Source organism: Mytilus galloprovincialis, chromosome 7 (genome assembly GCF_965363235.1).
Source record: "Mytilus galloprovincialis chromosome 7, xbMytGall1.hap1.1, whole genome shotgun sequence".
Lineage (NCBI taxonomy): Eukaryota > Metazoa > Mollusca > Bivalvia > Mytilida > Mytilidae > Mytilus > Mytilus galloprovincialis.
In genome coordinates this window covers 35030461-35053767 of record NC_134844.1, presented here as the reverse complement: position 1 = coordinate 35053767, position 23307 = coordinate 35030461, and the positions used below count along the sequence as shown (strand labels likewise).

The following is a 23307-nucleotide window of genomic DNA, read 5'->3' as shown; positions in this document are numbered from 1 at the left end:
ATTTGTTAAAAACAAATAAATTGAAATAAATAACGTTAACAGCCTAATTATGATTGAAAAATAACAGCAGCAAGCTACCATTGGATCCTTATTACCGAAAGCTTGGGTACAATTGCATTCAAAATTTAAGATGAGTACAACAATTTATTCCGATGATGAAAGAATTGCTACAATTGCTTGCTTTTTATATTTACTAAAAACAGTACTTGTGCTTATATACAAAGACTAATGTACCTAATTCTGACACGGGATCCTTACACAGTAAACGACCGTTCTACCAACTAATCATAACGGCTGATATAGGTGTAATACCAACAAATCGTAGTAAATCACATCCGGTTGCATACAAAAATATGTCAAAATAAAATATCACCTTGAACTAGACAGTTTTATATAAGTAATCTTTCATTTTTTTACAGTAAAATATTGTTTGGTCATAAACATATATCTTTGATATTTCAAAGCACTATTTTTATTTTTTTTCGATTTCTATAGAATATTTTAAAAACATATGGTTACATGATTACTTTAGCTTGTACACAGGTAAAAAAGAGATGAAAAGTTTGATTGGGTAACTTCCAGTGATGGTTATTTTCTTACATGCAATGCAATGTAATGTGATTTTTTTTCTATAGTTCTGGACAGAATAAAACTAATGCCAAGTATTTCTTCATTTGAAACAAGGATAGATTCTGCACAATTGTTTAAAAGTGCAAATTTAACAAAGACATTGATTTTATTGGATGTCGAGCATGGATTTGTTTACAAAGCGAAAAAAACACGTTATATTAAAATATATTATAAATAACTTTTTGCTGCCAAAGAAAATTATAATCTTATATTGTAATACGCGATTTAAAGTGATGGAATCTGATTATCTAATGATTTTTTTCCTTCCTTTTCAAATATGTTGCAGAAAGTTGTGTTCTTTTTGTTTTGACATCATCAGGCAAGGTCGACTTTTTAAGGATGTTACAAAAGGAAATTCCGAAGAAATTACCTAAGGTAAAATCAGTACTCATAATTCGAAGAATAAAACACAAAATCATTGGAAACACATTGAAAAACGAAGAAACGAGAAAAGAGTTAACAAAAACACTAGTGGAAATAATAACATTAATGGTACCAATTTCACTGCATCAGATGAAGTAAATGTCTTTCATTGATGCCAAAATATTCGATGATACAAAACCAAATACTAAGAGCTGAACAAAATATGTTTATTAAGATACAATGGCAAAATATTAAATAACAAAAATAAAATTTGAATCAGAAGTGGCTATTGTTTACATCATATTATACCATTATGATTTGATCGATCTTATAAGTGTTACTTCTTTTTTTTTTAAATTTGTGTCTAATACTGTATTATGTAATTTCACATGTTTCATCTTGACAAATAATTTAAAAAAAAATACCCTCTAAAAATGTCTTTCATTGTTGCAAAAAAAAAAAAAATGATAATACAAAACAAATACTACTGTTGAAGAGCTGAACAACATATGTTTTTTTAAGATAAGATGGCAAAAAGTGAAATAACAAAATAATCCGAGGAACATAAAACACGGAAAGTCCCTAATCAAAAGCTCAAACACATCAAACGAATGGCATTTTCTTATGTAGGAAAAGGGGAATTAAACCTGGTTTAATAGCTAGTTAAACCTCTCACTTGTATGACAGCATCAAATGCCATTGCATTGACAACAACGGGTGAACAAAACAGACATAATCGGTAAAAATAACAAACAGTATGGGTACAGTTGTCAACAAGTTATATTTTTTATTGCTTTATTGATTAAAAATAAAACAAAACTAGGCTGCAATGGATTCCTCTAACTTCTTTCTGGTCACATGACATATGACGCTAAAGGTCCTACCGATTAATTCACTATTTCAAAGGGTGATGTTAGCTTGAAATACTTAATATAGGTGTTATTTATTTCAATGTGTTTTCAAACATTATTACAATTAAATTGCAGATCACAGTAACAATATGAATATAACCAGTTATCTATCGCAAAGTGCAGCTGTTTTTTCGTTACTGCAAAAGGTAAAATCAGGCGATGTCGAAATACAGCCCGGTGGACGGGCAAAATACTCCTGGTATTGTATATCATATCCAACACTCAGCTGGAATATACAGGTATCTTCTGATCTATAATAGAAATGATGAAAAAGTCATTTTATACATAGCAACTAGTATATTTAATAACTATATAAAGAAACACTGAGGAAATTATTAGCAAATTCAAAAAATATTATTTGAATTATTTAAAAAACAGATAATTGTATTTATCTATTCAACTCATTTAGAGGTTGACACCTTGTTTTGACATTTGTTTGTTGACACCTCTATGTTGCTCTAATTTGAAGATATTCTCATTTCCTTTTAAAATATTTTCATTTAGAAAATTCTAAGTTATTTCATTTAAAAACTATTGATGCTGATGCGTTCATGTAAATCTATTTGAGTTTGCAGTTTTTTTTGTATTCATATCAAAAGTACTTCGTTTAACTCAGCAGATTCTTAAGTTTGTCGTTTAAACTTTAGTAAAAATAATATGATTTTATCGTATGTTCTGGTATACATTCAGTTTGACTCCACGTCTTACAATTAGTTTGCTGTTCATAAAATAGTTGTCAAAATATTATTTCTAGCCAAGTCATCTAGCAAATATTTTGTCGCTGTAATGGTTGAAACAACTTTTTAAATATATGTTACCGTATAGTGGGTTATTTTTGCGGGGTGTACATTTTCGCGGATAGAACAGAATCGCCAAAATAAATTCCGCCAATTTAAAAGTGTACATGCACAGATAATGATAAAAGTGTTGAATCCGCCAAAATCATAACTGAAAAAATATTTCGTATACCGTACTCAATAAAAAGCGCAAAATTTTACACCCGCGAAAATAACACGCTATATACGTTGTGTTTCCGTTGTGTCGTTTGTTTTCTCTTATATTTGAGTGTAAATTCACATTACTATAAGACGTGTCACGGTACTTTTCTATCCCAAATTCATGTATTTGGTTTTGATGTTATATTTGTTATTCTCATCGGATTTTATCTAATGCTTAGTCTGTTTCTGTGTATGTTACATTTTAATGTTGTGTCGTTGTTCTCCTCTTATATTTAATGCGTTTCCCTCAGTTTTAGTTTGTTACCCCAATTTTGTTTTTTTGTCCATAGATTTACGAGTTTTGAACAGCGGTATACTACTGTTGCCTTTATTTATATGGTACATTGTATATAGATTTTGATTACTGGTCATATAAGTACAGTTTTAGTTATTGTTTGTTTTAAAACATGTTTATATCTTCATGCATCAGTATGTGTCAGTTCGCATGCTATGTGATATTTATATCTAGTAAATAATTATCCTCAAGATGATCATAAAAGCCATTTTGCAGCAACAGTGAAGAGGTGTGAGCTTTGTCGGCTACACTAAGTCCCTGAGATCCAAAAAATTATAACAAGTGTTCATTTGTTTGAGTTCTGTAAGGTATGTATTTTCTTCGAATGTTCTACCTTGTATAAATAGCAAGTGCTCTACTGATCAATTTATTCTTTCATTACTTACTTAAGATCAATATCTTTTTCTTCATTATTGATAAACAAACAACGTGAAGCCTGCAATGAAGGATAAATACATGCCGTAAATTTGTCTATATTCAAAAACTTAAAAGTAACACACTATGTGAAAAAACTTAACTCAACAGTTTGGTTACAATCAATTCGAAATAAAAAAATAGTTAAGATAAATGAATATCTTTACGATTGAAAAGAAAAATGATGATTACATAAATCTTGTTATAGAACAATACAACACTATTTTGTCGAATAGTATATCATTGACAATTTATAGTTTTTATGCATAAACTGAATAAACGTATTTTTTGGTAAAAACCCAATAATTCATTTACATCATCGTTTCATTTTATTTCGTCTGACAAAAAATCACAAAATACTGGACTCCGAGGAAAATTTAAAAAAGCCCTTATCAAACGGTGAATTCATTAGTGCAAACACATCAAACGATAAAAACTGTCATATTCCTGACTTGGTACAGGAATTTTCTCATGTGGAAAATAGTGGATTCAACCTAGTTTTATAGCAAGCTCAAACTCTCACTTGTACGACAGTCGCATACAATTCTATTATATTGACAACGATGTGTGAACAAAACAAACTGACATAAAAAGTAAAATTTTGGGTACAGCAGTCAACATTGTGTAATAATTTTAAACATTATTAAAACATACAAATATGTGAGAAAAAACACAAAAGGCATATTAACAAAGCACATTTGTTCACATTTTCTGGGACACACATGCATATGCATATAAAACATCGACCACAATTATTGCATGCCTTGAGATTTTCACATAATGTGTTACACTGAACAATATTGAGTAAGTTCTATATCACATGTACTATATGTTTATTAATGTAAACTGCAACTATATCAGACAACGGATTATTATTTTAAATAGAAGATGTAAATAAACTTTTTAGTTTAATATGGTAGGAGTACAATAGCTTCTATGGATTTGAATGAAGAATGTATTTGTATTCATATCGTACAGTCTATTATTCAAGCCATGAAACTAAGCTACCATATAAAATGTAACAATTGCCACGTCTCCTAAAATATCTCACAACTGTTTTGAAATGAAATGAGACGAATTTGTTAACCATATCACCAGGTTGGTAAATAAATTAAAAAAAAAACTCACTAAAATATCACCAGGTCGTATTTCTACTGGTCCGTTTACGACATCAAACCATACCTAAAGTGTAAATATATATTTCATACGTTTTGATAAATTAAACAAAACAACATAATATGTTGCAAAGATATTTTTTGATATTAAAGGAAACTTTATGCGTGAATGAAAATAAAAACAAAGCACGCAAACAAACAAACAAAAAACTATGAAGGTTTAATATTCAAACATGGTTTCAAAACTATCTTGTTGTAACAGTGATAAACAATATTTAAAGTAAATACTAGTAGTTGACTCCTGTGAGTTGTAATCTTACAAATTCTTATAATTGTTTTTAAATATTTACGATGTAAATGTTGTGATTATCTACTCTCTGTCATCAGTTATGAAGAAAATCGGTAGTTTACATGTGCTAGATGTAAATGAATCTTTACTATTAACTGAAATACATTAATATTGTTTCTAAAATCCGAAAAACAACTTTTTGCCTCATTTTACAGACAAAAACTGTAAGATTTTTTTTTTAAATAATTATACAGATGGGTCCTTATTTACTTCAAAACTTTCTTCTATAGGTTTGCAGTTGCATTACACTCGAAAGAAGTACATCTTAAATCATACAATGCACAACAGCAAACAATATTAATAACGACTCATAGATAATCCTTAAGAATCACATAAATCAGACCTGATGTCTTTCTCTAGTTTTCTGACCACCAAGGTATGTCCAAGTATTATTTCGAATAAGAAATCCTTCGGCGAAAATACCTGACAAAAAAAATTAATTTAAATGTATAGTGACCAATAGTACATAGTAGCATTCTTAATTTGTCAATGCAGCTGAAATAAAGCTTTGACAACTGAAATCTTTATAGTCAAATAGAAAGTAATGAAACTCTTTCTTCTGGTTGTGTGAAAAACAACCTGTATCAACATGACGGGCGCGAGGGACCAATTATTGGTTTCCTTTTCGAACACTTTGAGATGAATCCGTTTTAATTTGTTCTTGTTTTGTGAGTAATATTCATGATATAAATCTTTTGTTTGCTCAATAGTGATTAGAAACTTATATTTTTATGTTTACTGTATTTTGAGTTTTTTTCCATGGTATTGTCAGTTTCACTGGACTTGATGAGTTTGTAAATGTTCTTTTTGTATCTTCCGAAAATTGGTCTTCTTCGTACAAAAAAAAGGTTTGAACTGCCTGGAAAAGGTCTTCTAATATATTCACCATTACTTAAAATGTATACTTTTTTGGGCAAATAGAGATGTGAGATTTACTAGTTCATCGATTCAATAGCAACATAACAAGACACTGTTACAATGACACATACACCATTTCATTTCAAATTGATATGGTCAATGGTTGAACAATTTCAATTTTCAAACCTGTATATTCTCCTAGTAACCTTAACATATATCTATGTTAAAAAGTTACATAACCTCAAAGTTAATCCAGTGATAAACGAGATCAAAAATCAAGTTTAGTCCCGATTAATTTATGTGTGCAAATTAATGACAATAACTGGTATGGACTGTTAGGGTAGGAAAAACAACAAAATCAACATTTAGAATCCAAACTGTTCTACGGACATTAATACTAAGTTGATATAGATTAAAAGAAACGTTATTCAAAATACTCACCATGTACATGTGTATGAACATAATAATGAAAGGCAATCGCTGTAGGTCTTTTCCATTCGCAACCAACATGTGTGAAGAAACCTAAAAAATGATCAAATAACATATTCATATGTTTCTCGATATGTGTGTACAGGTACTACTTGTATTATTACATCTTATATAATGATCATCATTATACGAAACCTGATAGTTTTATTCATAAATGTAGTAAAAGCATTATTTCCAAGTAAACGGACTGCTTCATTCCATTAGAAAATTGTTGATGTTATTAACGATACATATGTAAATAATAAAAATGTCACTTACTGAACTAAAGCTTAGAACGTTCCAAACCCGGTTCCTAGATTACTTGCACATAAATAAAATCATGTGAAAATCAAGAATGTGTGATTATTTAAAAAACGATTTTTGGAATTTTGGATCCTCAATGCTCTTCAACTTTGTACTTGTTTGGCTTTATAAATATTTTGATATGAGCGTCACTGATGAGTCTTATGTAGACGAAACGCGCGTCTGGCGTACTAAATTATAATCCTGGTACCTTTGATAACTATTTGATCTCAAGGATTAGCCAAACTTATCTTCAGTCAATTTTACATTAGGTTTCTTACTCACTTTCATGACTTTCCAATAGAAAGAAAATATTTTAAGAAACGTGTGTTATATATCATATCCGTACAAAGAAATTGTCTTCTGAGTTGAAGGTGCGTTCGGGACTTTGCAGAACAGAATCAGTTTCAACCCAAAGTATTAGTGATGAAAAAAAAAAAAAACACATGATAAATAAAAAAAAAAAGTTTCAGGCCATACTACAACAAAACTTGCTACATTAAATTAAGGACTACAGAGTATGGAATTTGAAATGATGAATATTTAAAACTTCTATTTTATATGATCTGTTCAAATGCAATTTCCTTGTTATTATGTATTTGTAAGCTACATGTCTAATTTGTACATACCATTTGGTTTACTTGCAGGAACGAAACCTTCATTCCCAAGTAAGAACTTCTGGTAATTATACTTTGTTCTAAAATCAATTATACAACAAAACGTTACTTGTATATTTTTAATCATAACAAAATAAGCAGACCTCTGATTGCCAATATCACAACTATTCACTTAGGTCAAAAAGACATAGATCATTTCAATAGGTACATTTTTCATTCACAGAATTGCACCTCATTAACCGGTTATGGACAATGTAATGAAACGCACAAAGTTATCATAAAAAACTATGATATAACAGAAATCATTAACGATTCTAAAGTAAACAAGATAGTTTTTAATGACCTTACAATATTTTATATCATGCTATTCAAATGATCAAAGAACTTCATCATATTGATCAATTTGAATTTGATACAGTTGTTTTCTAAAAGTAAAATCTTATCAAAACTGTGCAACGATTATCTAATAAAAAAAATTGAACTTACGGTTTTTTCTTGAATGTTAAAGTTATATTGGCCGGCGATGCAGGCTCTGTAATAAAAAAATATAATGTAAATTAGGATTACTAATTGAGATAACATACAATTTCATTATCATATTTAAAACTACTGATTACCAAACCCGTCATTTTTGGTGCTGGTTTTTAAGATGAAGTGTCTACCTATTAAGCTCATGTTTATTGGCATACTTAACAATTTCCTAATGCCGAATTTTATTTTTTTTTGTGTGTCAGTTTTGTTCCCACGTTTTTCTTATTTAACGTTAATCCGATACGTTGCAATTGGGAAACTATACTCTAATTTAAAATGTTGACTCTTCCATTTAGTCAGAACTCATTAAAACTGTGCGTTGATTAATATTTGGTGTTTTGTAGATTTCATTTCGTCGTTTTTCTGTTTTTAGCCATACTGTTCTCTCTTATTGAAAACATATGGTGTCTTAATTCCCCATTGATATATTTCATCCCTAAACATTTTGGAGGTTCAAACTCATATAGGGGACATACATCAAACAATTATAGTTTTCAAATGTCTTTTTTAAGACAGTCGTGCAGATTTTGATGAGGAATTCTATGAAAGTTTGTTGCTGTATTTTGTGCTATGTAAACATATTCCTCGTATTTGTTTTCTAATCATTTCTATGTTTTACTTATTTCTCACCTTTTAATGGTTCGTAGATATGCATCTGAACAATTAAAAAATATTTCTTTCCATTTCCACCAACTTTTGCTGATACATCTTCAAATAATAAATTTTTGAATTCAAAGACATTTTAGAAAAATTATGTTTTAGTTTTTTTCTCGTTTGAAATAATATTACTCACTTTTTTTGTCTCTGGGTCGACTATACGGTATGGGTTGTTCTAATTGTTAAAGGCCTTACGGTGGCCTATAATTGCATACGCCTACTTCATTTGAACACTCCTTGATACTTTGTAATCGTACCACATCTCTTTACTTTTAAATGCATTTATATAAGTTTCATAGACATAAAAATTAACATAAAACTTGTTTAATATTTATTTTCAAACTTACAGTTATTTAAAGAAAAAATTGGAGCATCCGTTAATTTTTAAGATTTTTTTTGTGATATATCTGTAATTGGACAGTTTTCTCACATTGCTTCACAGTTCACAAATCTTCTTATTTTCATATGTATTATACAAGTTTCATGAATATTAAAATGTACAGTATAAGTGTTGAATATTTGTTTTTAGCTTACGAGTGTACAGAAGGATAAAATATAATGTAATCCCAATGCTGACCGTCCTTTAATAAGTTGAGACATATTTAAACAATGTACATTTAAACTTAAATGAGTCACATGACGGATGCCTAATCTTTTTCTCCTTTCCAGAGCTATTGACATCTACCTAGGTTAGTGGTGGGGTTTGTTTTTTTCATTTGTTTTATAGCCTTGTCACTTCATTTTCGACCCATGAGTTTGGTTATCCCTTTGTTATATTTCACTTTTCTTCAAACATTTTATCATTACCAGTGTATATTCCTTTAGTATCTATTGTTTTAAAATGTCATACTTACTAAAATGTTCGCTAACATTTTAAAATAATTACCTTTTGGTAGAACGTAGAAAGGTTTATCGACAGACTGGAAATTGTCTGTAACACTGAACTCAACAGCATCGCCTTTACATGCTAGTCCTCTTTGACAATCCCTAAAAAAGTATGTACGTGCAGTATACAATATAAGTTGTGATATGTTTGAAGTTTGAAGTTTGTCAGTGGTTGAACGATCTTCATACTTAGAATGAATGACACAACTTTTTAAGTAGTTCATATCCAATGTTTTATTGACATTATTTATAAAAATTATAATATAGTTATTTGTTTTTAAATATATGTTCCACATTTACATACTGTATCTTTAAAAGAAACAAGTAACTACGAAAATACAAATTTAGACTATTTAAAGTAGGAGAAAGCGCACTTATCAATTCAGAATGTCTATCACGAGAAAGACAGTAGTGCAACATTTTTCAGTAAGATTATACAAATTACATGAAGTAAACAAGAATAAAGCATTGAACTATATTTGCATTTGTTTTTTGTTTAATTTTGCATATTCTCATTGACAAGTATCTCTTTCTCCTTTTATCTATTAATAATAGAAAGAAAGAAAAGTTGTTAGAATGTTTACCATGAAGCATCTTCATGTAAAGGTTCTAGGCACAGACCGGCGTCGACATGATGTGGTTTAACGATTGGGTCAGGCTCAGTTAACAACTTTGCTGAAAACATACAAATAGGTCAGTATCAATGATACAACAGTAAAGTATAGATGCATGTCAATAAAGGTCATAACTGTTGAAATATATTTTTCAGATTAGTTCTGGTCTTTTTTCCATTCTAATATGTCACGTAGTGTATGCTTTATTCTAAGATGAATGTGTGTTTTGTCTTTACGTCTTAAAGCATTATTCTTAACTAACTGTATACCTAAGTTTATGTAAGTATTCAGTGAAATAAACAATATACTAGTTGAGTTAAATTGTCTTCCTTTCTTTAAAACTTGACAGATAACTCATTTTTACCTAAGACCATTTTTCTCTTAAGTTTGGCTTACATGAAAAAAATACAATATGCTTATAAAAATAAAGAAGCTGTGTTTTGATATTGCTAAAAGCATAATTTTCCACAAGACATCAATTATTGTAGACGTTGGCAAATATAAGTCGCAACGGCCTTCGACAATAAGCAAAACTTATACTGCAAACTATAAAAGGTCCCCATATAACAAATTTTAAACAATGCAAACGAGAAAACTATCTCAAAGAGGTTTAAATGTGCGATTAATTACAAGATATATTTGTTTAATGGCCATCAGAATAATGAATAATTTATCTTGTGTTTAGATATAGGAAGATGTGGTATGAGTTTTAATGAGTCAACCCTCCATCCAAGTCAGAACTTTTAATAAGTAAACCATTATAGGTCAAATACGATATGGATAGCGGAGCATTGTCTCACACCGAACAGCAAGCTACAATGGGCCCCAACATTACCAGTGTAATACTTTCAAAAAGGAAAATAAACGTCTAATCCATATAAAAAACGAGAACCACATCAACAATCAACAACCACTGAAAAACAGGCTTGTTTTTTCAATATAATATATTTATATATTATCATAATGAATTTTTAATGACTGAAAATATGTACTTTCATAAAAAAGATCTTAGAAAAACAGCCAAACGCAAAGACCTATCAGGTGCGGACGGATTAGGACAGATAATTATCAATTGCGAATTAGATAAATAGAAAGTTTCAAAAGTTATCACTTCTTTTTATGTTGATGATTCAAACCATTTCTAAGACTAATCAATAAAATTATGGACTTACTTATGTAACTTTCTCCTATCTCTTCTAATGATTTTGAATAGCAAATGTACCTGTTTACCTAAATAGAAAATGTTAAACATATAGACAGCAGATTAACCAATTGACTGATTTGTAAACCACAATAGTTTAATTTTGGTTGGTTAATTTATAGGTTTTTTTCCCCTCAATACTCAGTTCTAAAATATCGTTTGGTATCTCAATTTGATGAAATTTCAAATCGACAATACACGTGCGAATAGTTTAACAAACAACGCCGTATCATTTCAAATTAAATCCAAACATATTTAATGGCTGATAAAGATTTTTTTCTGACTTTCATCAATTATTACGACTGATAAAGGGAGTATCAAAAACAAAACTGCCGTTATTCTCTATTAAATTATTTACTTTGTATTACATAAATGAAATTGTTTGTGGTTATCGTTCTAAGCTTTCGGTGCTGATAATGATACCAGTCACCGTAAACATTCCAAAATGTGTATGACGTCTTCGTACTTGCGTAAAACAAATGTTTTCAGTACACAAAATAAAGTTCACATGACTTGGATTTTCCTAAGGCTGACACTGTGCATGTTATAACTTTTAATCAATAAAATCCCTTGAGCAGCGCGCTCAGAATTTTATTGGTGCCTACGACAGGTTAATACAGATGTTATTGTATAAACCTTAATTTCCGTGGGGGTTACAATTTCGTGGTTTTGTATTCAAAAGTAAGTTCGTTGGGATTTACTTTCGTGGTTTTTAAGTTGAGAAAAAAATATGTAAATGTCACTTTATTATTGAGAATATTCAATGAAACTATCTTAACTTTCGCAAATTTGAAAATCAGTAATTGCATTTTTAAACTACTTGTCAAAATACTAACAGTGAGCATAAACATATGTTGTTAATTATTTTGACCTGCACCCGCTAGCTAGCTTGTACACACCTCTGATCTTGTATTCCAGGACAATGATTGTGTAATAAAAATATTACGGCTTGCGGGAACAACAGACCATTACAACAACTGTTAAATGACATTAATTGACACTTCTCGATCATTATTTTTTACTGTACAAACAAAAGATTAGGATTATCATATGATTGAAAGAAAACATTTTAATAGTGTTGCCAAATCAATTAACCTATTAATTTCATTGTATGTATTCATGAATGTCAAAATGATTTTGTCTTCTCATACAATAATGTAAAACTATAGTTAAAATTTCGTTGAAGTTTTAATTTCATGTATACTTTTTATCCAGGAAATAAACGAAATTAAATCCCCAACGAACATTTCTGCTTTAACAGTAGTAACAACTTATGCAAAAACCATTTGATTTTCGGGGGGTGGGGGGTGGGGGGGGGGGCTATGGATTTTTCCAGTTTGTTTCCAATTTTTTGAGAAAAAAATAATTTGTTTTTGATCCTGAGAAAATAAAATTGTTTGTTTCACCTTCAACTGCCACTATACACTATATATAATGCTAAAATTGAAAGAAAAAATTGTTTTAGCCAAAATATAGATTGTCCGGAAAAAAATCCATAGCCCCACCCCCTCCCTAGAAAATCAAATGGTTGCTGCCTTATATAACATTATCCATATATTACCTCTGTTGTTTGTACAGGTGGTATTACAACTTTGTATTGAAACTGCTCCTCATCGCTTTGTTTTGAGTCCACAGAAATGTATGGCAGTTCTCGAATAGACTGTACCATTCCTATTAAAACAAACCAGGACAAATGATTATAACAACACAATCACGCCGTTAAAAGTACGAATATCTTGCCTAACCTTATATATGTATAAAACATAAACATGTGGTAGACTAGTCATTGAGACAACTCTTCATTAAAGACCAAATGACAGAAGGTACTAACTTAATGTCACCGTACGGTCTTCAACAATGAAACTTATAATTTGTTTTAAAACAAAATTAATATTTTATTAAACTCAAATCTCGAATGAATGACCTTGTATTATCTGTTTAAAGTTTATAGATATTATATATTATAATGTGTTATCAGCTGCAAATTTTATCCAAGCATATCTAGAAAAAAACACTTTAGGTGGTATGGGAGTATAAATTAGAAATAATAGAATTTATTCAGATTTTGTCAAATTATAGTATAGTTGCAGTATATATTGTGACATGTTCAAAAATATAATAATAATGATAGGTCACTGGATATTTTTCATTAGCTACAATTACTTACAAAATGACACATTGGAAAACACATCATTATTTGATCAGAAGCTTAACTGAATGATAGGTTTGTAAAATAAAATACTGAAGATAGCTTTTATTAAATGCTTTGAGATTATCAAAAGAAAAGATAGGATCATCGTACTTTTTTCCCAGTTAAAATATAAGATAGCACAAATTTGTGCAGATTCATTTAGAAGTGCACTATTTCGTAGTTACGTCTCCTTAAAAATATTTATCTGAGTTCAAAGTCTTTTGTTCTTATCAAAAGTATAGGATAACCATTCTTTTGAAATTATTGGTTATTTCGCCCATGAAAGCGTTCATTAAATGTCAAAAATGTTTTTGTATAATAAATCTGTTTTGTACCAATAAACTTAAATAGAATATATATATATAAACCCATAATAGATACCAGAATTAAAATTTTTGTATTAGCGCAAGATGCGCGTTTCATCTTCAAAAGACTCGAAAATCTCTCGAATCAAAACGAGTTAAAAAAGGCAAAATAAAGTACGAAAATGAAAAGCATATGACTAAAATTTAAGTTTTGCCAAATACAGCTAATGAAATCTATTCCGTATGTAGGAAACTAAAGCCTCAGTATTTATTTTTGTTTTGTTTACAGCTGATTTATAATTATGACCATATCAATAATAATTCATTTCAACACAGAAGTGCCGACTACTAAGCCAGTGATACCCTCGAGAAAGAAGAGCTCTATCAGCAGTGGCAAAGATATTTAAAACATTTAAAATAAAGATGTACATACTACGCATTGCATGGATAACATTATGCAAATAAAGTGGGCTTTTATTTCCGTATCATATTATCCTACTATTATGAATAAACAGTTACTTACCAAATAATGCGGCTATGATTAACGTGTACACAGTAATTGGTTGATTCATTTTTCGTCACCTAAAACATAATTACACAAAACTCGTTACTTGTATTCTAGGATGAAAATATATGCTTTTTTGTTACCAAAGTTTGCTTTAATTCATAGATTTAAATATATATATATATATAATGACTGAATAAATAGTCAACGATCAATCGTTGCGATGGATCATGTAATATGATTCTGTACACTACAAAATATAATATATAACAAGTCAAAAAGGGTACAACATCACCATTAAATAACTATAAAATATACAAATATTAGATATTTCGGATAACAGATATCCTTCTTCGGTAATTGCACAATGACAAATGAATCATGTCAATTCAAATTGAGACTCTATCAAAATCTTGATTTATACAATTTATGCGAACGCTGGAACAATTTTAAAATTTCCAAACACACCGCAAAGACTACAGAAATATGCCAAAAATAAAAATAGTTATTTACGATGTGAAATGGCACAACTCTAGATTTCCAAAGGTTGTGACAGTTGAGATGTTATAACTGCATTGAGGGCAGTCCTCAAACAAAAAAATCAAAAATGTCCTAACCGATCCAGGATGGTATAAATTAGACAACGGTAGGGCAATTACAACAGAAACTACATATTTAAGCCTCCCAAACGAATATCAGTCTAATAATGATTGAAAAAATAAGTATTGTATAATGAGGTAAAATAATTGAACGTGGCAACGTACTTATACATCATCCCGAATCAATGAAAACCTGTAATTTAAACTGTTATTTTAAAAATAATTTCGAACTGTAAAGCCAGTACTAAATCCGGCGTAGTTTGAAACAGGTAGTCACAGGAAAATGAGGGACTCGTTCTATGTTTTTTCATTTATACCCTCTGGGGAGACTGTCCGTAACTTTCTTATCCAAAATATTTCCCGAGCGACTCTGTCGACCTTCAACCAACCCTCGTTGTGGTCTATGATCGTGATGGTAAGGTTTTTGAGATCAGCTTGTGTGTGTCCAGGTGATCTCAAATGACGACTTACGGGTAGGTCGGGCTTGCAAGTGTAGTCACTTCGATGACCATTCATGCGTTTGTTAAATGGCTGCTCTGTCTCGCCAACATACTGCATGCCACATCGACATTGAAGGAGGTATACAACATTCTGGGTTTTGCAAGTTACATTGCAATATATAGTGTACACAGACCCAGTCGAGTGGCAAGTGAATGTTTGAGTATTCAGTATTTGTTGACAAGTCAGGCAACGTCTGTTACCTCATGACTTGCACCATCCTGCAATTGAACAGCTTTTATTTGAGGAGACGTCAGCTCTAACAAATAAGTCTTTCAGACTTGCTGATCTCCGAAAAGCTAAGACAGGAGGATTGGGAAAGATCTTGGATAATTTAGGGTGTTTGGCAATAGTTTGCCAATTGGCACGGATCAAACGTGAAAGGTTATTAAAGGCTGGATTGTATGTAAGAACAAACGGGACTATTTTGCTGCGCCTCTTCCGTTTGTACTGTAAGAGGTCATTGCGGGTGTTATTGTTAGCGCGCGCAAACCCTTTATCTATGTCCAATTTTTTATAACCTCGTTTTGTCAAAAATCCGCGAAGTTCCTGTAACCGTTTCGTGACAGCCTCCTCAGAGGAGCAAATCCGCTTGACTCTGAGAGCTTGACTGTACGGGATACTTTTTGTACAGTGTTTGGGGTGACAGCTTTGGGGAGAAAGGTATTGATGTTTATCTGTGGGTTTACAGTAAAGGTCTGTTGATATGACACCGTCCTTTATAGATGTGGTTGTGTCTAAGAAAGATATCTTAGAGTCGGAAATTTCATACGTAAATTTAATTGAATGGTGGGCGTTGTTTGCATGTCTGATGAAATCACCCAGTTTTTGTTGAGATTCAATCCATTTAGTACTGGCTTTACAGTTCGAAATTATTTTTAAAATAATAGTTTAAATTACAGGTTTTCATTGATTCGGGATGATGTATAAGTACGTTGCCACGTTCAATTATTTTACCTCATTATACAATACTTATTTTTTCAATCATTATTAGACTGATATTCGTTTGGGAGGCTTAAATATGTAGTTTCTGTTGTAATTGCCCTACCGTTGTCTAATTTATACCATCCTGGATCGGTTAGGACATTTTTGATTTTTTTTGTTTAAGGACTGCCCTCAATGCAGTTATAACATCTCAACTGTCACAACCTTTGGAAATCTAGAGTTGTGCCATTTCACATCGTAAATAACTATTTTTATTTTTGGCATATTTCTGTAGTCTTAAGCTTTGCGGTGTGTTTGGAAATTTTAAAATTGTTCCAGCGTTCGCTTAAATTGTTTAAATCAAGATTTTGATAGAGTCTCAATTTGAATTGACATGATTCATTTGTCATTGTGCAATTACCGAAGAAGGATATCTGTTATCCGAAATATCTAATATTTGTATATTTTATAGTTATTTAATGGTGATGTTGTACCCTTTTTGACTTGTTATATATATATATATATATATATATATACAGTCAACAGGGTTAAAGAACATCAGTTGTTCGACCTGTTAGTCAAATGCGTTTTGTTTAAATATACCTTTTCACTTTTTTGGTCTTTTGGAAAATGTTGTTTGTGCTGTTTTTAGACCCTTCTACAACGAAATTTGTTTTACATGCACAAGTATAAAAATTGCGGTTCTTATCTAACGCAATCATAGGTTTGAACGTAGTTTTCAATTTAGACTCGTATACGTAAATATATATACAACTCGTCTAAACATCAACCCAACAATCATGATAATGTTAGATCTGTAGAAGCAAATTTTTTGTTCTTCCCTCGCCGGGATTGAAGCGATGAAAATGAAGCTTTCGGTGGCTGGGTGTTACCTTTCCACGTCAGTTTTAATCTAGCGTCGTACTACAGTACATGTGAGCCAAGGCTCCGTGTTGAAGGCCGTACTTTAACCTATAATGGTTTACTTTTTAAATTGTTATTTGTATGGAGAGTTGTCTCATTGGCACTCACACCACATCTTCCTATATCTATGATATATAAGGCATGAAGATGTTAATTTTACAGATCAGCTAATTTATCAATGTATACAATAAAGGAATCACTAAGTTAGACAAGATTCAAATGATACTCTTTATAATTTCAGTTTATGAATAAAACAAAAGTAGATATCACTTCAGGAAATTAATCAGTTTCAGGAATAAGCTCGATTACTGAAGCTAGACTTTATCTTGTTTCTGTTCAAAGAGGCCAATAACAACAATAAAACATCCAATATCGTCTACTTTGTTTTAAGGTCAAGTAAGCTAAGTTAAGGACAAACTACAAAATTAATTAACAAAACATTTTCAATTATGTTCTATCATTGATATCAATATTGATAACTATGTAATAACTATATTTTTAACCTTCTAGACAACAACTTAAATTGTTAATGAATATCGACTTACGCTACGTTTACAGTAAGTCACAATTTGGAAAAATAAACTAAAAATATTTTACACAAATAGACAGTACAATTTGTCATTATATATATGTATTATTAATCATTACATTAACATAATTGTTTACTACTTACACTTTCGCATCGGTTATTTGATATGACAAAATCCATTCCTTCAAGTAAATAAAAACAAATTGTCACATGACAGACTAAAATGATTAAGGAAAAGTTTTTTTTTCTGTTTCTAAGAATTAGGAAAACGAAATCAGCAAACATATTTTTCATCACTTGATAAATCCGTCTTTGTACAATAAAAATAATAATAAATAATATGATATTCCGCAACAAGAATAATTTTTTTTCTGCGAAAAAGGGTAGTAAATAAACAATACTGGCTGTATCTTGTTTTTGAATCTGCTAATATGGTTGTTTTTATGATGATTAATTACATTTGTTTATCCTATTCTATATATGCGTGCTATAAAAACATGACAATAAGGGAAAAGTACATGACCTTCTTATTATTTATCATTTGACCGAGAAGGATGTAAGAAAGTCGAAGTGTTTATTTAATACCTATGTTGATTCAGTTGCCCCATCTCTCACCTAGAAAAATGTACATTACGTTCTTTATGTTATACTCAAGCAATATTTATGTAAGGAGAATTTTAAACTTGTACGTTTATTAATCCAAATTTTGTTCTTATGGGATTTGAACGGATTTTTATAATTACCCTAGGCTACATTGTCTCTAAGGCATTGCCAGAAGAATTCAATCTACAATACAATTGGGGGAATGATGAATTTAATATAACATTTTCCACTTTTAAATTATTTCATCCTAAATATAGAACTAGCACGTATCTTTTGGATTAAAAATGAATCTATTCCCAAACAGTATATATGGAAGTTTTAGAGACCCTAAAACAACGATGATGCGTAATTGTGAAATTACAGATGGTTAACAGATTTACATATTTTTCCCCATTTCATACACGCAGTTTCTTTTATCAAACTTCTTTTTAATTGTTTGTGCGTAAAGCAAATCATAACCGACTAAAGGGATCTTGATTTTCCTTATTGATTAGAATATATGAGGGTTGATAAACGCGCAGGCTTAAATGATCTTTGAAGATTTTGCTATTCAAAAGCCATTTCAAAGTCAATTTTTGTTTTGTTAACTTCTGCATATAAATGTTTTGTAATTTTGAGTTGAGAACAATCGGTGTGTCTAGTTATTTCCAAATATTCTTCACTTCGAAAATACTTTAAATTCGTAATATTTTACTTTAATAAACGACACGGGATACAACACAATGATCATGATCATTGAACGAAATGTACAATAACATATATTTATCAAACATTTAATGTGACTGTTAATGACTTCTGTGCACTAAATCTATTGGATGATGTGTTACATATTTGTTTTTCGTTCACTCTTTTTTAAAATATAAATTAGGTCCTTTTTGTTTTGTTTTGTTTTGTCTTAACTGATTTTACATTTGTCATTTCGGGGCCGTTTATACCTGAGTACGTGGTATGGGCAGTTTGGTCGTACAGTGACCTATAGCTTGTTATTTATTAGTCATACGGCCTCTTCTGGAGAGTTGTCTCATTGGCAACCATACCACATCATCTTATTTTTAAGACTGGGCTTGTAATTCATTCGTTCATTCTATCATAGTTTTTAAACGAGACTACAATTAATATAATGATAACTCCTTATCGTTGCTATGATAGATAGCTGCTTAATGGAGAGAACGAGTTTGAAGGAAAAAGTGAAGTTTGTATTCAGTCATCCGGGACCGCTTTTAAGACGAGTTTTACAGCCACTATCAGCCAGACTGTTGTTTTTCAACAGACTGTATGTATCTGTCAATAACAGAACTTCATTGCATCCACGTTCAAACACGGTAACACATTAACGATAAAGCTATAGTCAATTCCATAATACTGTAAACTGTTGTTCACCAGAGACTCATCTGTGACGCTCGAGTAAGAGAGGCATTCCGGACTAACATGATTTAACACAGTTTTTTTCTTCTTACATTATGTGTTTTTTAGCCAAGGAAGAGCTAACATGATTTTGCTTATTATTGTTATGTCCCGTATAGCTACTCCTGGTTATAGGTCTTACACGTTTTTGGCTTTTGATAGTTTGGATTTTTGTGTTTTTAATGAAGGTTTATCTAGAGATATTCTTCTGACGCATGAAAATAAATAAATTATTATTTGCATTTAAGATATGCATTATAGTTGTTAGTAGCTTATACATTTCGTTAAACTCTAATCAGATGCTATCAATATTTGGTGAATTTTTGTCGAATATATGTGACAGATGACCCAATACATAGTCAACTTGTAATAACGACAATCCAGTTTCTTTTTTCTTGATCTTTCCGTCGAGGGATGTAGCTGTTCATGCAACACGATGGGTATCATTACTGCTACAAATACAGCATATACCTTCTTTGAAAAACCCCATCAGCAACTTTTTTGCGGGGTTCGTGGTGCTTACTCCTGAGTTTTCTACATAGTTGTTGGCGGAATAAATCATGAGGGAGACTAACTCACAAAACGAAAAGGAAGAGATAAACAACAGTCCACAAAACATTACAAGAAAAAAAGACTGCGCAACAAGAATCCTACCAAAAAGCTAGGTTTATCGGATCCGCTCATCTAAGAACATAAAGTATCTGATGAATTTAAGATACAGCTTCCTCCGTCTCAATTTGTAACAGTTACCTAAAGTGGTAATCTCAGTACTTTATTTTATTACAAATCAGACGAATCCAATTTTTAAATTGAATTTTTTCCTCACTCAAGGGAGTTCGCTCCTCAGTTTCAAAATAATTAACTTTTCAAAACACTAGCATATATTGATAGGGGATTGATAAAGGAATCAAAAGAGCAAAAAAAATATATAGGTCACCGTGCTTGTTTTCGAGATATTAGCCATTGAAATTTTGGCGGGAAAATATTCTCTCTTGACTTTTCATAGCTTTATCATTGACAAGTTTAAGTCTTCAAAAACTATTAAAAAGTAATTAAAATTTTATAAGACTTTAACAGACAGCTTATCATTATACAGGTAAAAGAATTGTAAAAAAGAAAAATGGGGGTCACCGGACAAATTTTGTTAAGGCATTCAAATCGATAAAACCAGAGGATTCCGAAAATCTGACCAAAATTCCAAAACATGACAAGCCAGCTTCCTTAAGAATTATATATTTCTCAAATCATTCGACATTTAAGAGCTTTATTAGTTCGATATACGTCATCTGTATTCATGCAAAACATTATTTAGTCGGGATTTCATCAAGAACATCTATTTCGTTTCATCATAAAGTTCATTGGAAGGTACTAATACCTTATATATATATATATATATATATATATATATATATATATATATATATATATATATATATATATATATATATATATATATATATATATAAAAGTCTATAAAAAGGACCAACCAGCAAATTTACTATGTACCGGATCGTCTAGAATAGGCGATACTATGCAGATAAGGAAAAAATTATATCAGTCTAAAGATTTGCACAACGGTACTGATATAAGGTGTTATTAAACGAAAATGTTGTTATAAAATCGTGTTGACAAATATTTCGGCTCAACAAATGGCCTTCTTCTTGTGTCACAAGTTTTAACAATACTGATACATAATGTATAAGGTGTGAAAATAGATCAGGTGATAATACAGGTAAGTTTTGGTCGATTGATTTTAATCCTGAATATCATAATTTAAACAAAACACTATAAATCAATATACGTGACTGTGTATATTAACAATAAAAATAAGTGAAAACAAAACTTTTAGTATTTCTTATTGATGCCGTTTGGGTGATGTACATTAAGTTCCTTTATCCAAAAGCTTTCCCGAACCTGTCGCTGTGCATCACTCCAGTGAATGTTCTGTTCAATCACTAGAATTTTCATGCGGTTAAAGTCATCAAGTTTGTGATCTGACTGTCTGAAGTGCTGAGAGACTGGAAGAAGTGGCTTCTTAGATATATCACTCCTATGGCCATTGAGGCGTTTGTGGAAAGGCTGCTTTGATTCACCAACATATTGGAGGCCACAAACCGAACATTCTAGTATGTAAATAACATTCATACTTTTGCAGGTAACATTGCAAAATATCTTATAGTTATTTTCGGTTGCCTTACTGTGAAATGTTGACGAATGCTGCATCTGTAAACAGCATTTGCAGCGTTTCTCTCCACACGAACGACATTCTCCAGAAGTACTTCTATTATCAGACACTTCAGCCCGCACTAGTAGGTTCCGTAGACTACTAGGTTGCCTAAAAGCTATCATTGGAGGCTCAGGGAAAATCTTGGACAGTTTGGAATTCTTTTCAACTGATTTCCAATGCTCACGAATGACACCAAAGCTGTTTTTGAGAGATGGGTGATAAGTTAGAACACATGGAGTCCTTTTGTTTTTCTTTTTAACTTTGTATTCCAATAGTTCACTCCTCGGAATTGACTCCGCTTTCTGAAAGCTTTTTTTGATATTTCTGTGTTTGTAGCCCCTTTTCTTCAAGCGAGTTTCAAGTTTACGCAGTTGTCTTTTAGTTGTTTCTGTGTTGGAGCATATTCGCTTGACTCTAAGTGCCTGACTGTATGGAATGCTCTTGGTAAGATGAGCAGGATGACAACTTTTAGGGGACAAATATTGATGAGTGTCAGTAGGCTTAGAATATAAATCTGTAGATATGATGCCCTCTGTGAGCGAACTTGAAGTATCGAGGAAGGCGATTTTGGATTTAGACTTCTCATGAGTAAATTTGATACTTGGATGTATGTTGTTGGCATGAGTGATAAAAGTGTCTAAATCCTCGTCGCTTTTATTCCATTTCATATCCACATCATCTATAAATCTAAACCAGGAAAGCGGTTTTTCGATGGAAGTTTCAAGGAGTTGTTTCTCTAATTTGCCCATAAATATGTTGGCATATGACGGAGCCATTTTGGTGCCCATGGCAGTTCCATTTACTTGCAAATAATGATCTCCATCAAAAGTGAAGTTGTTTTTCTTAAGTACCAGCGTGAGCATTTTGACCAGGCATTCAGTAGGTGGATATTTCACTGGTCTGGAATTCCAAACTTCTTTGCATGCATCGATGCCATCTGCATGTGGAATATTAGTGTAGAGGGAGGTAACATCCATGGAAACAAGAGTCGTGTCGGAGGGGAGTGGGTTTAAGGCCTGCATTTTTCTAAGATAATCGGTTGTATCTTTGATGTGAGATGGTAAGTCTTCAACATGTTGACGAAGATGGAAGTCAACAAATTCCGATATTTTTTCCGTCGGATGACCGTTCGCTGAAACTATAGGTCTTCCTGGGTTATTGGCCTTATGAATTTTAGGTAATAGATAAAATCTGCCCGGTTTTGGGTTTTCTGGTTTCAAATATTCAAGAGTTTTGTCATCGATGAAACCATCGGCATGCATTTCTACCAAACTATTAGTAATATCTCTGCTAAAAGATGTAGTAGGATCAGAGTCTAGTTTTTGGTAGAACCTTGCATCGCTAAGTTGTCGTTCAGCCTCTTGAATATAGGCAGTTTTATCCATGACA

General features: G+C 31.2%; 1 protein-coding gene across 1 annotated transcript; it reads right to left on the bottom strand.

Moving 5' to 3' along the window:
• Window positions 1-1757: 1757 nt before the first annotated feature.
• LOC143082861 (peptidyl-glycine alpha-amidating monooxygenase B-like) lies at window positions 1758-17945 on the bottom strand. Its single transcript, XM_076258819.1, has 14 exons — window positions 17829-17945; window positions 14229-14287; window positions 12771-12880; window positions 11181-11238; window positions 9979-10069; window positions 9396-9496; window positions 8483-8560; window positions 7808-7853; window positions 7334-7401; window positions 6375-6455; window positions 5419-5498; window positions 4740-4793; window positions 3584-3633; window positions 1758-2155 (listed from the first exon to the last, which is right to left on the bottom strand). Exons 2-14 carry the CDS (start codon window positions 14275-14277, stop codon window positions 2008-2010), a joined length of 1014 nt encoding a protein of 337 aa, XP_076114934.1. The 5' UTR covers window positions 14278-14287; window positions 17829-17945; the 3' UTR covers window positions 1758-2007.
• Between the last annotated feature and the right edge of the window lie 5362 nt (window positions 17946-23307).